At 41.1% G+C, this 20,492-nt stretch overlaps 1 protein-coding gene across 2 annotated transcripts in view; it reads right to left on the minus strand.

Annotated features, from left to right (window-relative positions):
- LOC122775441 (cat eye syndrome critical region protein 2) overlaps positions 1-20,492 on the minus strand; it is a 32,914-nt gene that overhangs the window by 7,839 nt on the left and 4,583 nt on the right. The window contains exons 2-11 of one of the 2 annotated variants that reach the window (XM_044035309.1): positions 8,418-8,512; positions 6,764-6,947; positions 5,920-6,050; positions 5,676-5,759; positions 5,284-5,351; positions 4,819-4,979; positions 1,573-1,662; positions 1,141-1,291; positions 162-291; positions 36-73 (exon numbers count right to left, since the gene is read on the minus strand). In XM_044035309.1, coding sequence (XP_043891244.1) covers positions 36-73; positions 162-291; positions 1,141-1,291; positions 1,573-1,662; positions 4,819-4,979; positions 5,284-5,351; positions 5,676-5,759; positions 5,920-6,050; positions 6,764-6,947; positions 8,418-8,512 — 1,132 coding nt within the window. Of the gene's footprint in view, positions 1-35; positions 74-161; positions 292-1,140; positions 1,292-1,572; positions 1,663-4,818; positions 4,983-5,283; positions 5,352-5,675; positions 5,760-5,919; positions 6,051-6,763; positions 6,948-8,417; positions 8,513-20,492 lie in introns of both variants that reach the window. The other variant, XM_044035308.1, reaches the window with a different exon arrangement.

Here is a 20,492-nt window from a genome sequence, read left to right on the forward strand (position 1 = left end):
AAAGACAACATTCAGTTAGGATTTCATAAGCATACCTTTGTATAGAGCAGTGTAGTCGTCATCAATTTCATAGCTGTAATGTTGAACATGGGACATGTTACCACTGATTATTGAAGAAGAAATTTATATTTTTAAATACATCTCATTAATAAGTCTCATACAAATCTTTATTCCGGCGTGTTCTGTGTACAGGCGAGGAAGGTTCTAGATTCAGTAGCTCAGGTGGCAGCTCTTTTCCTTGAGACAGCAGCCAGGCCTTTTCCTCTCGCATCTTCCGTCTCTTTGCTCGTTCTTAGAGAAGGAAGAAGAAGACAGGGCAATTAGGAACACAAACAAACAATAAAAAACACTAGTCCCAAGAGGGTTTTGGGCAAACATTGATTCAATTGCTTTTTTCAGGCTCTTGAATTACAGTTTAAATTGTACTTTCAACCCATTGAGTCTGTCAAGAGGAGTCGATGAAAACCAGGCCTTCGCTATCAGACTATCAGGAGGAGGCATCAGCCATCTTTACTTAGGCACAGCTGATCAAAAGACCAAAGGGGAGCAAAGAAATGTATCACTGCTTTATCTTTTAACATGAAAGGCAGAGAGAGGCCTGCCAGCCCCCCTGCAGTGTGTATTAAAGATGTTTCAGGGAGGATTCCACATATGCAATCCACACAGAGAGTGGCCAGGTCCTGCTGTTCATCTATAATACATTAATGAGGCTCCTCCACTCTAACACAATCAGCAGTTCATTAACCCATGACAGATGACATCAGAGGGAGGGAGAAAAAGAGTGATCCTGTGATTAAAGGCGCTGAACATTCACTCTCACAGTCTCTGTGTACAATACATAAATCACAAGGCTTTGAGAGCTGCTACCCTACTGCAGATTTTTCAGCCATTAAGAGCCAAACCACAGCAGTGGAAATGTTGAAGCCTATGCCCTTCACAGTCCATTCTACCCTTGATCCTTGGCAGAAGAATGGGGGAAAACCCCTACCTGCTGCTGACAGGATGCTGATGAAAGAATGTGACATTATTGCCGCTCCTTTATATTTGATGTATGGTACTTGGCTAAATTTTTGTCTTATAACATTTCTGTATATTACCCCAGGCTACTAAGAGGTATTTGTATCCATCCATCCAGCTTACCTTCCACAGCTTTGATCTTTTCCATCTTCTCCCTCTGCCGTTCCTCCTGCAGACGTCTCTCCTCTTCTTGTCGCTGTTCAGCCAACAGGACCTGCCTGTCCAGCTCTTCATCCTTCTTTCTCTCCTCCTCTGTCACAGCCTTCAGACCATCCTAAATGCATAAACACAAGCCCGTTCGGGTCTCATCTTAGACTATTTGTAATACCTTTGTTAAATAGGACAGTTGAAAATCTCGAACACTGGGAATGAAAAACAGAAACAACCAAAAGTAACTTTTACAATTACAGACACACAAAAAATGCTGGTGGCAATACAAACGCCTCATTTTCTGTGTTGTGCACAATATTATTTTAAACATTCTACTGCAGCTGTAGCAGTAGTACAGCCATAGTCTACAATAGTATTAAAAAATGTTAACAGGCAAGTACACACCTCGTCTTCTTGCTGAATGTTTTTTTCAGAGAAGCGTTGTGATGTGGGCAGCGGGGGCGGGTCCAGAAGTTTCTGTTTATGCTCTCGCTCCTGTAGATAAACAAAATAAGAAGAAGAGATAAAGTTGAGCTCTGCTCTTGACCCATCCACGACATACTGTATGCCAAAAAAACACCTCTAATTCATTTTGTCGACAAACATTACTAACTGAGCCTTCAGGACAGATCAACAGACAACCCACCACACACAAGCCAACTGACTGACAGGCCCTGGGGAATTATGGAGAAGCATGAGTACTGAGAGGTCAGTGGCCCTGCTTTTCCCTCCCCCCAAGTGATCCCTCTCAACTCTGCTGCCTACATTCCCCCACCCTTCCCCAAGGAAAAGCTTATGAAAGGAAAAAAAATCAAAACATGTGTTTCCCCTGTGACTCAACAAAACATTTGTAATGATTAGACCGCATACTGTAGTAAAAAGGCATGCTATGCTGTCCAGTCTCATAACTGCACAGAGACAGCCAATCAGGAAACGTGTGATTATGACGGTGAAATTTTTGCCTTGCATCTAGAAAATAACACCAATAAACCCCATTCATGTCCACATCTATAACATGTCATAACATAACACATAGCCATGACATAACACAATAGTAATCTGGAGAGAAGGCACAGTAAAAGAGGGAAACACTAGCCCACAGAGACTGCCCTCTGCAGCTCATGTCAGAGTTAATCAGGAAAGCAGAACTGCAAACAACTACTAGCTTGGAGCAGCTGAGCATTGAGAGGTGTCAGTGAAGCTTCTGGCCATCCAGAAAATAACTGTGGCGACCTCTATGAATCTTACATGTGTGCAGTAGAGCTGGACAATATGGTCAAAAAGATTATCATGATAAAACATTATCAAATTAGCCAATATCAATAATTATCACTATAAATATCAGATGGCAGAAAGTGGAAAACGATTTTATGGATTAAACAAAAATGAAAACTTGTTCTCCTGAAGGAATGCATAAATATTACATCGCTATAAATTTTGAACCTTTCCGATTGAATACATTTATATCGCAAAATGTATATTGTTAATGAATTACTGCCAGCCCTAGTGTGCAAGTGAGGTGGCAAGAGTGAAGACATTTTCAGAAGAGACAAATGTTCTAGGTCTGATCTTTACTGCCCTTCAGCACTCAATCTCTGCCTTCTCTTTGTGTGAAGCACTGGTGTATCCTGGGGTTCTACGGGCCCTCTTTACATTACCACTAGTTCAATATCCTCCATCTAACACACACACACAAGATAGAGTGCCTCTGGTGTCATCACTAAGAGAGGTTGAGAGAATCCTGCAGCACAGCAGAGCTGTCATTCAAGAGGCTCCATTCAGCCTCAAGGTGAGCTCCCGTCTGATGTCGGTGCCCCATGAAATGCTTGGCGACAGCAGCTCAAGAGACGCGTGGAAGAAAGGGTTCAGCATTAAGTGCTTTGTATATAACTCAGATGTTTGCACACACCCACCTCAAGACATACAATACCATATAAATGGTATGACAGTCATTGATTTATGATAAACATCGAAAATCATTCTATGGTCCAAAAAAATAACACCCGTTTCTCTCTGAACTACGACACAAAAATCTACAAATTAAAGAAATTACTAAGAGGACTTGGTGGAAAAATTGTTCATCACTTCAAAGGGGATATTAGAAAGTTTAGAGAACATTGAATGTTACATTGCCTGTAGTCTTTAATTAGACATGGCTCAATAAAAAGCAGAGAGAGGATAGCTACTGATATTTTGTTTCCTTAATTTAGAATCAATGACAGGCTGTGCAGTATTTCCATATACAATTAATAAAGAGGACACTTCAGAACAATCTCCTGCTGTGACAGTGAAAATAATTTGCATATAAGAAGAACCTTAGAGGAATGCACTCCCTTTTAATTGAGAGTCTTCTTTGAGCCAAGTATGATTAATATTTTTTTCCCCACACTGTGATCATGTTTGATGGAAATCATGTAGAGTTTTTTTTAAGTTTTGAATTAATCTGTTTTAAGAAGTGCTGTAGTGGAATCACCACTAATCAAAGTGTCTATGCTACTTCTGTGCCAACCAGAAAAGAACAAAAAAATCCTTTTCATCACATAGAACCAAGCTGAGTGACACATGCAATGTCAGCTGTGTTTACAATCAATGTAGGGCAGGACCACATTCATCCACTGACCATTTTGTGTGAAAAGTGTCACCCCTCTGTCACCAAACAGAGCAAGCAGGATTCTTTACTTCACCATTGATGATGATGATGGAGAAAAACAGTGAGGGTTTCTATAGCAACAGTCAGTGATACTTATCTACCACAATAGTGAAAAGAACACATGGATCCTCATACAGATGAAAGGAATAAAAAAAATTAAAATTAAAATTAAAATCCATGCAAGTTACTCCGTTACAAACCATACAAAAGTGAAAGTAAATATGAAACGTTTCTAGCTCTGACTGATGCTAGAAATTTACAAAAGGATGCACAATCTGCCCCTAAAGTATATAACACAAGATATTGACAAATAAGTAATATCCACTGTGTGGCCAAGCACAGAAAAAATATCGACTACAAACCTTGGGCCTGAATGCATTCTGTCGAACTAGCACGAGAGCGAGTCTCAAGTAGAGAACCTGAGGCAAACTTCATCACCAAGCTTATGTGTCTAATTAAGGGCAAGCACAGACCAGCTTTCACTCAATCTGTCCTACAGCTATCCCAGGTGAGACTCCAACAAGAAGAAAGCTAAATGCACCAGAGAATGCTAGAGGCAGCTAAGTGGAGGTCAGGTTCAACCTTTCAAAGGTGACCACTAGGTTTTCTTAACATAAATAATGCAATATTTAAGGTTTTTATGTGATCAAAGTAGAATTTCCAATTCAAAGAACAAGTTAAAAACTAATACATTTTGAATGGTTACTATTTGAATGGTTAGAATTGTGGCTGTCGTAATGGTTTGTTAAGTGGTTGTCTGATTTAAAAACAAAACAAAAAACAACACTCCACTGATCAAGGTGGCAAGAATATGAAAACGTTTAACTTGCATTCTGTACAACTTCTAACATCTAAAAGGTTGGGCTTGATGTTTATATGTTGGTAACCAGACACATTGGTCTGGCTCGAAGCTGATAAAATTACATACATCTTTGTTTTAAGAAAAGACATTGTGAGCTGCTGTAGTGGAGACTGATGGCTACGTCTCTCCTGTGTCTGACCTTGTGCTCTATCATGCTCCTGATCTCAGGCAGGAAGTTCTGGGTGATGACCCGGTGGAGATGGCGGTCCTGTGGGGAGGTGTTGTCCTTGATGCTTTCAGCCAGCCTGACCCACTCTTCCTCTGTGTCACACACAAGGGACCAAGTGCCTCGCTTGTGACCTGCTAGAAGCAAAGAGGAAAACATATTGTTTGCCATCCTTTATTACCACCAAATTATAGACAGTACGAAATCAGAGAATCTGGTGTTTCGAAACACAAATAAAGAACAAATAATGACTCATTAAATGATTGAGAGGATCCCCTTGTGTATTTGTCTTAAAAAATTAAAAATTAATAATAATAAAAAGCCTCTGAATACCAAGATAACTTTCACAGACCTGGCAACCCACCGTGGACCCCCATTTGAGAACAACTGCAGTATGATCGACATCAAAACAGTTTTATAATAAAGAGATTCTCTCACCTTTGCATGGGGGAGACTCCTCCAGTGCATTTTCTGACTTGTCCTCTGACACATCCTTTTCCACGTCGCTAAAAAGAGAATTACATAGGACAAGAAGGTAAATACGACTCAGTTCTCAACACTCAACTAATAATGTGTTGCCAACCGCCAAAAAGCTAATAAAATTCTGATCTACATTTTATCACCATACGCCAGGCGAGTATGTGGTGTTATTTATGACTAAAGAAACTGACAAATATCGGATACATGATCACTCAACCACCACATCACAAAATAAACATCTGCTGAAACAGAAATGTATTATTTTACTGTGATGAGTAAATATGCAGCAACTGCACATGCAATGGCAATGTAATGTAGCGACTAAAGACAAAGAGAGTTTAGTTTCTCACCTAAGATGAGGTTCATCTAATGTTCTCTTCTTTGGTGGTCTTCCCCTTTTCTTTTTCTCTGGTAGTGATAGTTCAGAGCACTCACTGTTGGTAAACAACACAAAGAACATAGCTTTTTAAAAGTATGATCTTTTAAAAAAGGGGGAATTGGCAATAGGAGACACCTTTAATTAAACTCTAATGCAGTGTCAAATATACACACAACATGCACTAGGAAGAAAACATGACCAGTGAATGGTGGTACCTGATCTTAGAAGCTTTCCTCTTCCTCACTGGCTCCTCTTTGTACATACGAGTGCCATAAAAGTACCAGTAGAGGGCTCCATTTCCATCTTGCCCCAACGGTTCCACCCGCAGGCTGTCTGCATCCAGTCCCTGAGAGGAGGGTGGGGGCATCATTTTTTTTTTTTTTTAGAAATCATGCTAAGAACTGTGTTTCCAAGTCATCAGTCAAAAGTGGGTGATGTCATTTGTACCTTTGTACCGTTGAGCCTATGTGGCTGTAAATCATACACAGACACGAAGCACTTTTACCCTCTTCATTAATTGAATTTGATTGATTATTTAAAAAAAGAAATCTTGTCTCATGAGAAAATTGTTCAAATATATGAGGGGGAAGCTAACAACGGATAGACAAGATGGAGATAAAACTGTCTGTCACAATTAATCACATCTGTGCTAACAACAATATCAAGCTGTAGCCTAGGTTTGTTATGCTGCTACACAGAGTTTCAAGATTTAGGAAAATACACCTTCTTGTCACATCATAAAAACAACCCAGAATGAAAAGACTTGTTTGTGCTTTATCTGCTTTATCTTATTTGGTATGGTTAAATGTAAAGCACACATGTTCTATTAAAAGTACAACTACTATAAATGTCAAAGTTTTTACTGTAGTCACATGCTAACTAATGTATCATCACAGTAGGTGCCAAGCCTTGAACTCCAGTATTTTCCAAAAATGATGTGGCTTTGATTTCATTAGTGCTGGGAGGAAAACAAAAGCTTACTGAAGCCAAAAAACAAACTGCATGTATGAAAACAAATGCGTCCAGATTCTTTCAGCTCATCCTGGTAGTGGCATGTACCTTAAGCAGGTCAAAGACATCAGCAGCATCCAGACGATAATCACAGAGTCGGTGCAGCAGTTCAACCTGAGTACGAGGAGGGAGATTCTCGAAAGGTCCCTCTCTGAGAGGGTTGGGCTTTCCCTCCTCCAGCTCCCACCGGTAGCTGATGATATCTTCCAGGTAACGGCTAAATGCCTCGGGGCTAAAGACCAGAGAAAAACAGCAGGGAGTGATTGACAGAGTGAGTAAGGCATGCGTCCTGTTTCTCAAGGCCACAAAAGTTTTAAAAACAGGATAGAATTTCCAAAATCAGATAATATGATAAAATAAAATACACTCCGTGGGGTGAAGTAACAAATCCATAAAGGAAGAAGAAACTGATATTCTTGTGGCTGATTTCTTGTTGCTCACTGGCATGTTGTGTTATCTGCTTTTGTCTTTTTAAAATCTACAGTTAGTCATTCTATGGCATCATCTCTCTAATCCTCTATTTTCATATGATGGAAGGTTGTGACAGACTAGTGTCTCACTCTCAGAATAGGTTTGATCTTGTTAAAGAAGCTTTTTTGCAACTGTTGCTAGGTTCTAGCCAATGGGAGAATGTTGGGTCTAAATGTTAATCAAATTATAGTCTAGACCTTTCTCTTTATGAAAGCATCTCCAAGGCAACTTTTGTAATGATTTGGCAAAGAAAAATGACTTTTTTTCAAATTCTTTACCAGATGATGGCATAAGTAACATAATGCAATCACTTCAAAATTTTCAGTCCATTGAGATCTGTCAGTAAAAAATACCCAATTCATTTGTGATGCTTAAACTACATTTCCTTGATTGGGAGATTTGTGTCTTGGTAAATAAATGCTGGTTCCAGTTCAGGTCCATCCAATCAACCTGTATCTTTCAGATCTAGCTCAGAGTAACAGTATGAGCAGTAAGCACTTTCCACACAGCCTCCCTCCTCCCACTACCCGTTCTCTCTCTTCCTTTTTATCCATCCGACATCCTCCCTTGCTGCTTTCCCCTGCTCCAGCAGAGCGTCTAACGTGCAGATGAAAAGGGCAGCCCCGTGAAAGGCCAGTGCTGAGCAGCCACCCCCAGGATGCTACTGCCTGTCCAGTCCAATAAAGCAGATTGTCCTCCTGTTCTCAGCTGCCTGAGTGGCAAAACTGTATCCTGCTTCTTTGCGCAATTGACTAGTACCAGTACACTTCTCCTCACTCATAGGTTAGAGCAGAGGAAGTCGACAGGGGAAAGTCCCATAAGAGGTAAAAACACATTTGGGGATTTGAATAACCAGCCAAGCTACATACTCACATTCTCCCATTATTTGATTACTGGGGGAGGTATGAGTTTCAGGGGCAATACTGTTGTATAATATTAAAAGCATAGCAGAAGTAGAGGATTATTTCACCAAAGAGAAGTTACTCACTATATTGTGGGGTCAACTGACTCCACAGCGAGTCATAGTGCTGGTGACTCAAACGTTCTTTAAAGACTTCTGGGTGCAATGACTAATGTGAAGTCAGTGGAACAATTGTTTTAATCTTAGCAGCTACAGATCAAATATACATTTACATCACTTACACACTGATATTTATATGTGTGTCCTAAACTTTCAGAGGTCATAGACAGGTCAGTTTTAACAGATCTTGCCGGTACACTAAATACTTACGTGATGTCATTGCGCTGGTAGCATCCCTGCAACAGACAGGCAATGAGGTCCCCGAGGAAGTCCAAGTCCTGCTCCGACAGAGCTTTTTCCAATTCCTGGACAAAACAATAGAGAAAAGATTCAATGCATACCTAAGAATAGCTTTTATTTAACAGAACAGGTATAAAAAGGTACAAAGGAACGGGTAAAGCCATAAATACTACATTGTCAGAATTTAGCTATTCAATGATGGCACCAGACAAGTGTCAATAATCCAGACCAAGCAGTAAGGCCATTATGGCCACAGGTTATATTTCATTTATCAAACTATTGTTAATCTCCAGTCTTGCTGACAATGTCCGTCTAGAGGGAGCTGCAGAGCAAGCACTCTTGTCTTTCAAATGGTCAGCATGTAAAATCATTCATACAAGTCAACTTGTCCTGTTCACTTGGTGAAGATGACAGACAGGCAACCGTGGACCTGGAGCTTGTGTAAATCTGGTTGGGATTGGAGGCAGCTTGTGAATGTATACATTGAACAGTCAAGTCAGACAAAATGATAGTACAACCAAGTTATTAGAAGAAGTGGCAACAAATGAGTGATTTTATTGTTGTGGCTTATATATAAAAAAGAAAAATCTAAAGGTATGAGCTGATGCATTAAAAAACAGATATATTAGTGGGGTCTTCACGCATGTGTTGAATTGTGTCGTTATTAGTGTGTGGTAAGCTGGCAGATATGGACAGCAGGATAGTCTGATTAAGGTTTCTTGGTTAGCCAGTGGCTGTTTGGCTGGAGCCAAGGTTCAAGTTCAGTCATGACCCCTCTCCTGCCTGACATTGTTCTTTAAGCCATTGAGGTTTTATGAAGCGGCAGTAACTAGCTGTGCAAACTAAAAAAAAAACCTGAAAGCAACAAGGAGAGGTGGCAGGCAGCAGGGCCCTAGTGCTGCAACACAGCCATGCCCCCTCCCAAAACAGATTCCCAGCTCTTCCTACCCAGAGGCTCTGGAGTAGAACAGAAGGGGTAAGAAAGAGGGAACCGGGGGATAAGAGGGCATAATCACAAATACAAAGTGTTCCATCAGGCAAGTGTGCATTTCACTTAAGCCTCTTTTCCACCAAGCAGTACACAGTGCATTTCAGCTTGCCATGGTGCAGAATGGAATGGTTGCACCACAGAGTGTGGGCCGATATGTAAAATATGCAGCTATTTAACATCAGTTATGTAAATAGCATAACATCATACCAGCGTGACACATTTTCCCTACTGTCGCATGTAATTGATGAATATCTGACGACCGATCAACAGAGTGTGTGTCTAGCTCCAACTGGTAGGGTGCTAGGTCCCACAAAGAGAAGGGGGCCAAAAAGTGAGATGACACAGATCAGCATGATCGGATCCATATTCCCTCTTCTGACCCGTCCTCACAACTCCTGGTAAAAGATCCAAATTTCGACATCTGCATTGGTACCCTCTCCTCTTAATGTCAACAGAGAAAACCTGACATAAAACTAACTCAAGGAGGAGATGTGTTTATTGTGCATGCCCCCTTTTCTCATCAGTTTGACTTTTACCACAGGAACCTGGGTGAGCTCAAGGGTTAATAAAGGTCAGCACACACACCTCCTGGCCATGGAGGACAAACGGAAGGCAGGAGCCAACAAGTCAGCGCAGTGACAAACAGAAAGGGCGGAGGGGACAGACAGAAAGCGGCTTGAGAAAGAAGTCAAAGACCGGATAAGATGAATGTTTCTGCCTGGGATGAGAAAAGACTTGCTCCAGCTTTTGACTCCAGCCAGAACAGAAACCTACAAAGACTGTGAGTTTGATGACAGCAGATAAAATTCAGCCAAATCTCATGACTCAAATGAAGAACAGATTATTAACTTTAAGGATCAAGGCATACTGCAATGGAGCTTAGAATAATTCCACTACAGGAGTTTGATGGGAGAGCCATAGGTTATTGAACTAGTGTTAAATATGGGTTCACCTAGGACACAGTATATAATATTTTAACTATTACAGTAAGAATATGTATCATCTATCTATAGTAACAATGCCAGCACATAAAGACCAATCAAGTCAAGCAACATCTGTGACTGTTTATGTAGGCTGCCACCCTCCATCACAAATAAATAAAAGGATCCACTTCCTGTCAGTCCTGTCAACCATATATGTGCCTCATGCATTTACATGGAGACTTAAAACTGTGGTCACCAGCATTCTAAAAACCACTGAAATGGATAAAGACCCCGTTCAAACCTGGTATTACTGCCCTAAGAGGTCTGATCACAAGTTGAAAGTGTCATGTACATCTCCTCTGACCATCTGTGGTCAGATCTCGCACACCTGTCCAAAATGCAAATATGCATGGACATCCTATCTGTTTTCGAGGACAAATAATGTTTTTAAGCAGTCCACCTTCATGGGTGTGTCTGTTGTTAACGTGTTTGTGTGTAAATCTGTGCCCAAGTGCTGGTGTGTGTGACTGGTAGAGCGACAAACAGACAAGAGGAGCGGGGTTAAACAAAGCATTCCTCTCGCTGCTGTAACATGAAATAAGAACTGTTAGTGATCATTGGGTAATCAGTGATGATATTGTGGTGGTGGTGGTTACTGCAAATTGGCTGACAGTCCATTTGAGATACGAAACTCTACAATGAAAAAAAATAATGTACACAATTTTTCTATTAATAACTAACAACTATTTTGTTTTGAAGAGGAGACCTCAGTGTATAGTTCAACTCCAGGTCAAAACCTGTGTACCAAATAAACTTGTTCCCGTGTTTACATTTGCAGCAATGATGATGGCGAGTCTCATGGCAGCTCAAGCTTGCACTAAAGTCATGTACTGCATGTATGCCATCCAGCTGGAGAGCTCTGATGATTAAATCATTATAGAAAGATCATATGTCTGTCTCTGTGCATACAAGGCCACGTGTCCATGATGGCAACAGATCTTTCATCACTATCCTTTCTACTTCCTGTCCCATGTCAGCTAGTCTCTGGGCCAGAGTGCACCATCCATCAGACACAAACTGCACTTTGATCACACTTTAAAAAAAGCTGGGGGCCACAGCTGGGTAAGAGCGGCGTGGTAAGTACAGCACAGCAGAGTGGAGAGCTCGCTACAGCTCCATGGATTAACGCCATCCTTATCCACCTTTGAAGTACCACACAGTATCTCAGATGGCAGAGGGAACTGGAATTAATGTGGTGTCCATACCCTTTCTTAAGCCAAACATCCAGCTGGCCAATTCTTCTGGCGCTAACAAACACGCAGCTTGAGGAAGGGCTGCATGGGACGCTCCACTGCAGCTGGATATGTCCTGTGAAAAACCTTTTTCTCTCCATAAACCACATACACACAACAAGAACTGACCAAACAAATTCACTACGAGAACCCAACAAGAAAAGAAAAAAAGTGCCTTTAGCAAAATTTGTCCATGCACGTGTCTCCACAGAACACACAACTTAAGCTGCTTTACATTAATGATCAATGGGACTCAAAGATAAGGGTGCTGAATAAGTGATAAGCAGAAATCCTGAAGCAAAACTGTCAAATTGATCACTTAACTACTGCTGAGAACAAAACAGCGTATTCATATTCAAACACACTCAGACAAAGATTGAGTCTGAGTAAAGACTTAGTCAAAAGGTGTGTCATCACCACAACCCTTCTGTGGGCCTGGCTTGAAGTCAGCAGTTCACCCCAAAGGTATTTTCCACTTCTCTCACCCAACTCCCCTGCAGTTTCTCGCTTTGCTTTTCTCACTGGCTTAACCACTTATTCCTCTCGTGCACACCATTTTCCTCCCCCTGTTCCGCTGCCCACTGTCTGTGAAGGCCTCTGAGGCCCTATCCACAAAGAAACGGAACCAAATGTAAACCATCTTTTTCTTTGAAGAAAAAAGTTTTCTTCTAAGAAAAAAGTTTTCTTTGAATTAAAAAGTTTTCTTTGAAGAAAAAAGTTTTCTTTGAAGAAAAAAGTTTTCTGTGAACATGGCATCACTTCAGGAAGTGTCTTCATCCAAACAAAATGCCCAAAACTACACTAAACCCAGTAGTGCATATGCCAGGCCTGTATGTGGCACTGTAACATGTACTGCGGACTACAGCTAAGTGCAAGCAATTTTTCTTACATAAAACTTTAATCAAACCAGTATCATTACAATGTATACAATCATAGAGACAGGATGAACAAAGCAAGCAAGATTACGGAAAGGAAATAAAAGTATTCATAAAGCGAATAGATCAAATGATGTCCAAACACAAGACAAGGATGACAGCAATGACAAAAAGGTAGTGACAGTGAATGCCAGCGCTAAAGAAAGGTGGGACTATAATGGCCCTTTTCCACTATGGTCCCGGCTCGCTTCACCTTGGCACAGCACAGCACAGCACGGCTAAGGTTGCATTTCCACACGTGACACGTGACAGGTTGCATTTCCACACGTGACACACACAAACGAGTGACACGTGACACACACAAACGAGTGACTCGTGACTTGTAAAGCAGTTGTTTTCACTGAATCACTAGAATCAGTTAATGAAAAGTATTTGTTCAGTACGTCCTCCATGACCGGAGCACAGTCTGACACTGGACTGAAATACAGCAGCAGTGTTTGCGATGCCGCTCGCCAGTCGCTATCAGCAGTGCCGTCGCTAAATACACCTCTGTTAAATATTGAGATTTGAGACATTTCCCTGGTAGTTGTTGGAGATTAACCGACATTTTTAGGATTGTTAAGTCTTTAACTGATCTACAGTTCGGCTTGATTTTTGTGTCGAATGTCTTTTCCTGTGACAGTGGTCTGACGACGTCACGCATCATACCTACTCAATGAGCTTGGAACCTCACCACCAGGTACTATGCTAGTGGAAACGCAACCGTGCCGTGATTCACTTGGACTGTCACCTAATTTTACGGGCTGACAGACACTGAGGCATTCTATTCTCCTTCTGACAACACGTAAAGGTTTTCCTCTCTCTGTTTCTTATCCTCACTCAAGCCAGTTGTTGAGTCCAATACAGTTGCTTTGATGGACTGGCGAGCTGTGCAGGGTGTTCCCCAGTCTTTCACCCTATGTCAGCTGGGATTGGCACCAGCAGCCCTGTGGCCCTCATGTGGAGGATAAAGCAATAGACGACGGATGGTTGGTTAAAAAGCACCTTCCTAAAACATATATATTTAAAAATGTATGTTGGAAGCAATTCCATAAAACTATTCAAAAGAAAGTAAAGTAGTGTTAAAAGTAACACCAATGGTGTGAACACAACTTGCTACTTATTCCATTCTCACAAAGTATTGCCATTATCCACATGAAAACAGAACATTCCTACAGTTCTTTTTAGTTAATAAAAGGTTTTCTGTAAACATGGCATTATTTCAAGAAATGTCTTCATACACAGGAAACTGTAAATGCTGTAGTATATAGTATGTGGTGCTGTAACACTGACACGGAAACAAAGAAAATGAAGAAGAAGACTTGGAACAAACTTATAGCGTCATCGTTTTTCCAAAGTTAACTTCATTTCAGTTTCAAAAATGGCGTTTTCAGATGAAAATGATCTGCATCCAGTATTTTAGCTCAGTTTCAGAAGTAATCTGTTTACGAACACCCTTAAAAAAGTACATCACACCGTCATTCTGGTGGCCTGAACATGTGCCTGCTAGTGTAAATAGGAGATTGGTCATTTTGATCTGAAAATTACATTTTTAAATTAAAAGTTAGTGTAATATGGATGTAGTCCATGGGAAGGAAACTCCAGTAGTCTTGGTCATATTATCACAAAAAAATCATTCTAGAAGAGCCTCACCTTTGTGTGGAGCCATGTAGAGTAAAGAAAGGAGCCAACCTTTACTCCACATCTAAAACACATTTCTGACATTTAGATCTGTGAGATTTACTTGGTGCAGAACTTTATAGTGACCTAGACCCTACCTAGCATTAAGAGTTGGTAATAAACAGTGTTTACATAAACCTGACCATAGCTGTCCATCAATTGTCCAAAATGAGTCATTCTAGATTAGTGCCGTTCTGGCTTAGGCCCCCTTTATACCTGCATTAACATGCGTTTTACACCATCCGATCACTGTCACTCCCCCTTAAGTCACCTCCCCTTTGTGTGCTGCCATATCAACAACAACAACAATGCGCGCCGCACATGAAGTTGCGCTAGTGTATGGACTCCCTCTTTGCTTTGATGTCTTTGACAAGCGGTGAACTGACAAAAGCAGAAGTTTTGTCACTGTGCTCGTAGCCACCGAGTACCTCCGCTCCGCTCAGTCGCTGTGGGTGGAGCGGAGATGCATCAGAGACGCATTGCATTTACACTTCTGTTTAATCTGGTCACAGGGCGTCTTCAACCACCTACTGAAGTGGTTTCGCAGATGCAATAACAATCCACCCACAGGTGTATTTGCAAGTGGTCAGATCCGATTGCAATACCATCACAGAAAACACATTGTAATGCCAGTCACTATTGTCACTATTCAACAATTAAGAATACATTTTAAGCATTCCCCTCACAAAGCAGTTTTTCCATATTCCTTAACATAAGCAAAGACATTTCAGGACCTAAAACAGATTAAAAAAAATTATATCTCAACTGAAGATAGCAAATAAAGGTGCTACTGAATAATACAAAAGTCAAATCCCAGAATTGTATTGTTCAGAGTGGAAGGAATGAGTTTGTTTTGTTGCTAATATGCTCTAACTTAATATGAAATCTCATGATTCAGAGGCAAGGCCAAGTATAAAGTTAATTTCATTGGCAGATATCAAAAATCAGCAGATGAAAATCAATCACAACCAACAACAAAACACTGCAGAGATTGTCCAAACGGCTTTTCATAATATACTCTGCCATGGTGTGATCTGTAAGAAATATATAACAAGGACAGCTTACACCAAACTCCATAAACATCCATGATGGATATGCTCATCTCAGCCACTCTACGCCATGCAATTCAACTACAAGGATCATCACTTGCTGATAATCTCTAACCATGGCCATTTAATAGAAGGAAAAAAAAGGTTAAATGAGGGGTGAGAAATATGAAAAATGTACAACACACAAGAGACACATTAAACTATCTTCTACTAGGAGGAAAACATGCACAATACCAAGTATACTTTTTCTCAATTTACTGAGTCCAGGTCAACCACTGACCTTTTCTAGTATCCCTGCCGTCTGTGACTGAAGTTTTTTCAAGTAGTATTGCTCATACTGACTCGGATGTACCAGTGTTGTATTCCTGTTATGGGTTTTCTGTATAACCACCACATCACCACGGCCTCTGATCGGCTGGGGTTATTGAAAATCTGATCAGTCTGTGACACATCTGCGAGCCTCTCTCATCACATCTTTAAATATGTCACACACAATGAGTGTCAACTGCCAATTTAGGACTTTCATTAGCCTGTTGCAAAGGTCTTCGACATTTGAACAATTTTATCTGAAAATCATACGGTGTGAACACAGCAGGCTTGTCTTATATGGATACCTGTGAGGTAGATATACCAAGGCATAAGTAAACAGACATTTTTAAAAAGGAACTGAATATCGAGGCCAGAAAGAAACGTTCTGTTATTTGTGTCAAGACCTTGCGAGCTGCATGTGACAGAGAAGGACAGAGAAAAGAGAGGAATGGTTGCGATAAAAAAAGAGTAGGAGCCCCAAGGTTGCAGCAGATCCATAGAGCCTGCAGTACCAGGGGGTTGGCCTCTGGCTACATTCACAGCAAACACTTTCCATGCCACTGCTGTTAACAGCTCCTTCGGGGTCTATATCACCAACAGTTGGAGGATGTATGCACGGATGGCTGGAGGGGGAAGGGAGGCCTGTTTGTTGTGTAAAGGCTCCTCTCTTCCTCTCTTTTGCTTCTTTCTTTATTTCTTCCTCCCCCACTCCCCTCCCACTTTCAGCTCACACATGGTTCCTCCAGGAGCCATCATCTGACAACACCCCCCACCCCCACACGTAACCACCTCCTGCCACATGACAAACATGCACACACAGCCGTAACGCCACAGGAAAACGCCCTCGCATCCTCAGGATGTATTGTTGATCTAATGAGAGGAAAGCATCAGCATCTTTGAGTTACTGCCAAATTTATCTCACCGATTGCATCAAAACTACTTGTTGGCTGATTAGCTATTAGTTATGCCTGCATTACATTGTCTGTTGAGCCACATCCTTGACACCTGCCTTACCTAGAAGTTTAAAAACAATTATTCCAAGCCTTACAGGCAACAACACTATTTGCTCATGTAAACAAGAGGAAGGCCGATGACAGAACAGGTTGTTGAATAAGCTACTCTATCATGTGGGAACAATGAGCACACAGTGGTGTGCCAGTGCACAGTCAAGTTTTATTATAGTGTCAATGCCATGGCCAGGTGGTAAAGGAAGCTGGACTGTAGTGGATGAGATGGACAGTTGAGAGATCCATCCCAGTTAAACTCTTCCCATACAGAGACCCTTAGCCTTGGCCTCACTCCCTGGATACGTGGGTCTGGAGACATGAGGCAACTCGGTGTGACCGCATATTTCAATACATGTCTCATACTTCCACTGCCTGTTCTACTGAAGCAACATCATCCACTCCCTCAAATAAAGTGCTTGACACTTCACTTGACATCTGAATGGTCCCATTCTCAAAGTTAAAATTCACCCTGAAGGCATCAAGTAGACAAATAATAGCCCTTTTATTATCTTAAATTGTTTGTTTTAAAATCCCATCAGATTGGCATTTAATTCACTTGTATCTTAAGGTCTCCTTAAAAGGCCTCTGTTTTGGGGGCTAGGGCATTTTTTTTTTTAAATAGCAGTTACTAAAGTCAGTAAGTCCCTGCAAAGAAAATGCCACAAAATCAAGAAAAATATAAAAATAAATAAATATGTCAACTGTGTTTTAAATCTTAAAAACTTTTATTTTTTGCAGGCAGGCTTGAAGGATGCTTTTGAGAAGAGAAAGTATTTTAAAAATGGGTGATTATTTCATTAGAGATATTTGTAAAATTGAATGTTGAGCATGTCTACGGACAGCTGGTGATTGGCTCTCATATTTACACAGTGTTTAAATCCAACATTTAACTGAACATGACTGGTGAAACAGCACTGCGCTCTGCTGGCTCTAGGTCTTTGAAGTAAGCCCTGCATGTCAAGGTCCTGACATTCCCAAACTACGGTGCAATGGCTCCCAAGACACTTGGGCCACGTTCAGACCGACCTCTATGAATATACACAGCCCCCTCATTCATATGAATGAGGCCGCAGCATGATGTAACAGGAATGCCCAAAAGCAGAGCCGGTGTCAGCATTCGCTGGAACACAGTGGTATTAGCTGGCAAGGTTGTGTATTGGCTACTGAAACGTGCACATATTGCTGCAACAATGCCAAATTTCTACTATTTATTTGGTTATCATCCGAACAAAGGCTAACATATTTTTATCCCTGAGAACTTGTTTTAACAAAAGATTTGTGCCTTCCAACTCATAAATCTATGGCAAAAACCGGCTTTCCTGGATTGCATTTCATCATGTAGGAGGAGGAACAATATGCCCATGCTGTGGCTTTTGTTCTGAACACCCACTGAGGGCTAACATTCAGTGTCATAGGGCTGACACTAACAGCAACAGGTGAGGAGCTGTCTTCATTACCATAGTTAATGTTACCATTCCCAACCTGGTTTCCAGGACCCGTCTCCCACTGTAAACGGGTGTCAGTAATATTCTGAAAACAAACAGTGATTGATTGGATTTAACAACAATCTAGAAAACTAAACTTTCATTTAAAAACCATGTTTGAAGATAAAAACAAACTGCACCCAGACCAGTGTTTTAACTCCGTTTTAAAGGGTAACCTGGTAAGTGTAATAGACCCTTTCGTTCAAAGCCCCTTGCAGCTGAAAAAAAAGTGAGGAAGTGAAAGTGGGAAATTGCGTCTTCATTTCCAAAGGTTCCTGATTTTGCCTGTCCAGAATAAAATGCAGCCACAGAAACAGGGCAGTTTTAAACACCAGGGTAGTGTGGACGACAGGCATATTCAGAGCAGCATTTGGAGCCGTATTAAATGAAAATGCCTCAAAATCTCTCTGCTGCCTCTCATTTAATTTCTGTGTCTACTCTGTATCCTATATAAACAATGAGCACTATCCTACAGAATAAAACAGCTTTCTTTATTACTGTTACAATGATACTGAGTCACACAGACACCCATAACCACAAAATAAATTACAGTTTCTAAATACAGGCTAGATTAATGCATCAATAAGCTTTTCCAGGACTGTGGATGAGGCCGGGTGTAAGGAAGGTCTCATGAGTTGTGTTGACTGACTCTTCCCACCTCTCCTTCATATCCACTCACAAACACAAAGTTAGACAGCAACAGTAGAGGGATGCTGCCCCAGACTGGAGACAGAGACTGGGAACCATGGGGAGCTGCAACAATGGAGATGGCTGAAACAAACCCCAGTGTATGCCCCCCCACCCCCCTTGTCCCCGTGCACACACTCCCCATGTGAAACCATCTGATGCATGTACTGCCCTAACTTGTCAATCACAATCGGGGGAGGGGCAACAGCCTCTTACAAAGCACAGCTTGCAGCACATGAAACAGGGGTATTAATTTTTTTTTTGATCTTCAAGGGGTAAGAGTGTGACAAAGATCTGAAGGCATTATTGAGCCAAATCTGGAAAGGCAAGTGTCAGAGGTTGGCCACAGGTAAACATACTATTTGGGATTTCTGTCACTAGTCACTGATCCATGACAGCAATGGTAAAGGTCATTATGGCACACATCGTTTTGCTTGTGGAGCAAGATCAATTTCCACTTGTTTTTGCAAGTTATATGCTGCCACAAATCACCAATCATCCTTGGACTTGACATCAAAACACCCTGATAGGGGTGGGATTGCAATATATATATATATATATATATATATATATATATATATATATATATATATATATATATATATATATATATATACACACACATATATATATAAAGTGACCATCTACAGTTAAAAATGCAGAAAAACTGGGAATTGGCAAGAGCATGTGTCTGTGTGAAGTTGGGCCATGATCCTGTTACCCCATTAATCCATGGCTTTGTAGAAAACAGAAACAAGGACATGCTCACAGGCAGTCTGTGTTCGCTTATTTAGCAGATCTAATAAGACTAAATCTTCTTTAACAATCACACTGAAGGCTTTAAAAAATAGGAGCCACCCCCCCTCATGAATGCAGCAGCAGCTAGCACCCAGTCAGAGCGTGGAGCATTCACCCTCCAGGGGGAAGGGAAAGAAAGAACCACCATCTGGGGTTTAGTCATGGTGATGCCAGGGGCTGAGGCTCAGAGACAGGGCGACTACTGGGGCTTGAGAAGGGGCTGGGGCAGAGGGACTGTTATTGGATATGAGGTACTGGAACTAGTGACGGCAATAGAGATAGAGCTGGAGGAGATAGACAGAGGCTAGCCCTTGAACCCAATGAGGGAATGGTGTGGATAAAGAGTTGACGGGTGAAAAGTTAATGGATAGCATGGAGCTTTAAGTTGCCCTGGATAATTCAACATCTAGTCAGAACGAGGATGGGTGTGGATTTCTCGAGTATGCCCTCATGATCAACACTAAGAACAACAATAATAATGGTGTAATCTGCCCCACCCTAGCAGGTGCAATAAAACAAAAAGGAAGTGAAGGAGCTGCCAATCAATTACAGTCTATGTAGTATACACCCACACACTTGTGACAAGAGGTCTAATCAGAACATAAGGAAATTTAGAAGATACTGAAAAACACTTGAAACAACAAAAAGGAAGAAAAATGTTTTAATGCCAAAATATATCACATCTGCTACAGTTATGCCATCCACACTAACTCTTGCTGGCTCGTTCAAAAAAAACAACAACTTTCTGACTGGCTCCCATCAGCTGTGCACAAAAATAATTGTTAACTGTTAAATAGCATCTTAAACTTTCTTCAACAAGTGCAAAAATCAATCTTTAAATATGACATTTGAAATGTTTTACACTAATGGTGTAGGTCATATCGTCCAGCCCTGCATTTAAACCAATTATT

Source organism: Solea senegalensis, linkage group LG10 (genome assembly GCF_019176455.1).
Source record: "Solea senegalensis isolate Sse05_10M linkage group LG10, IFAPA_SoseM_1, whole genome shotgun sequence".
NCBI classification, from domain to species: Eukaryota; Metazoa; Chordata; class Actinopteri; order Pleuronectiformes; family Soleidae; genus Solea; species Solea senegalensis.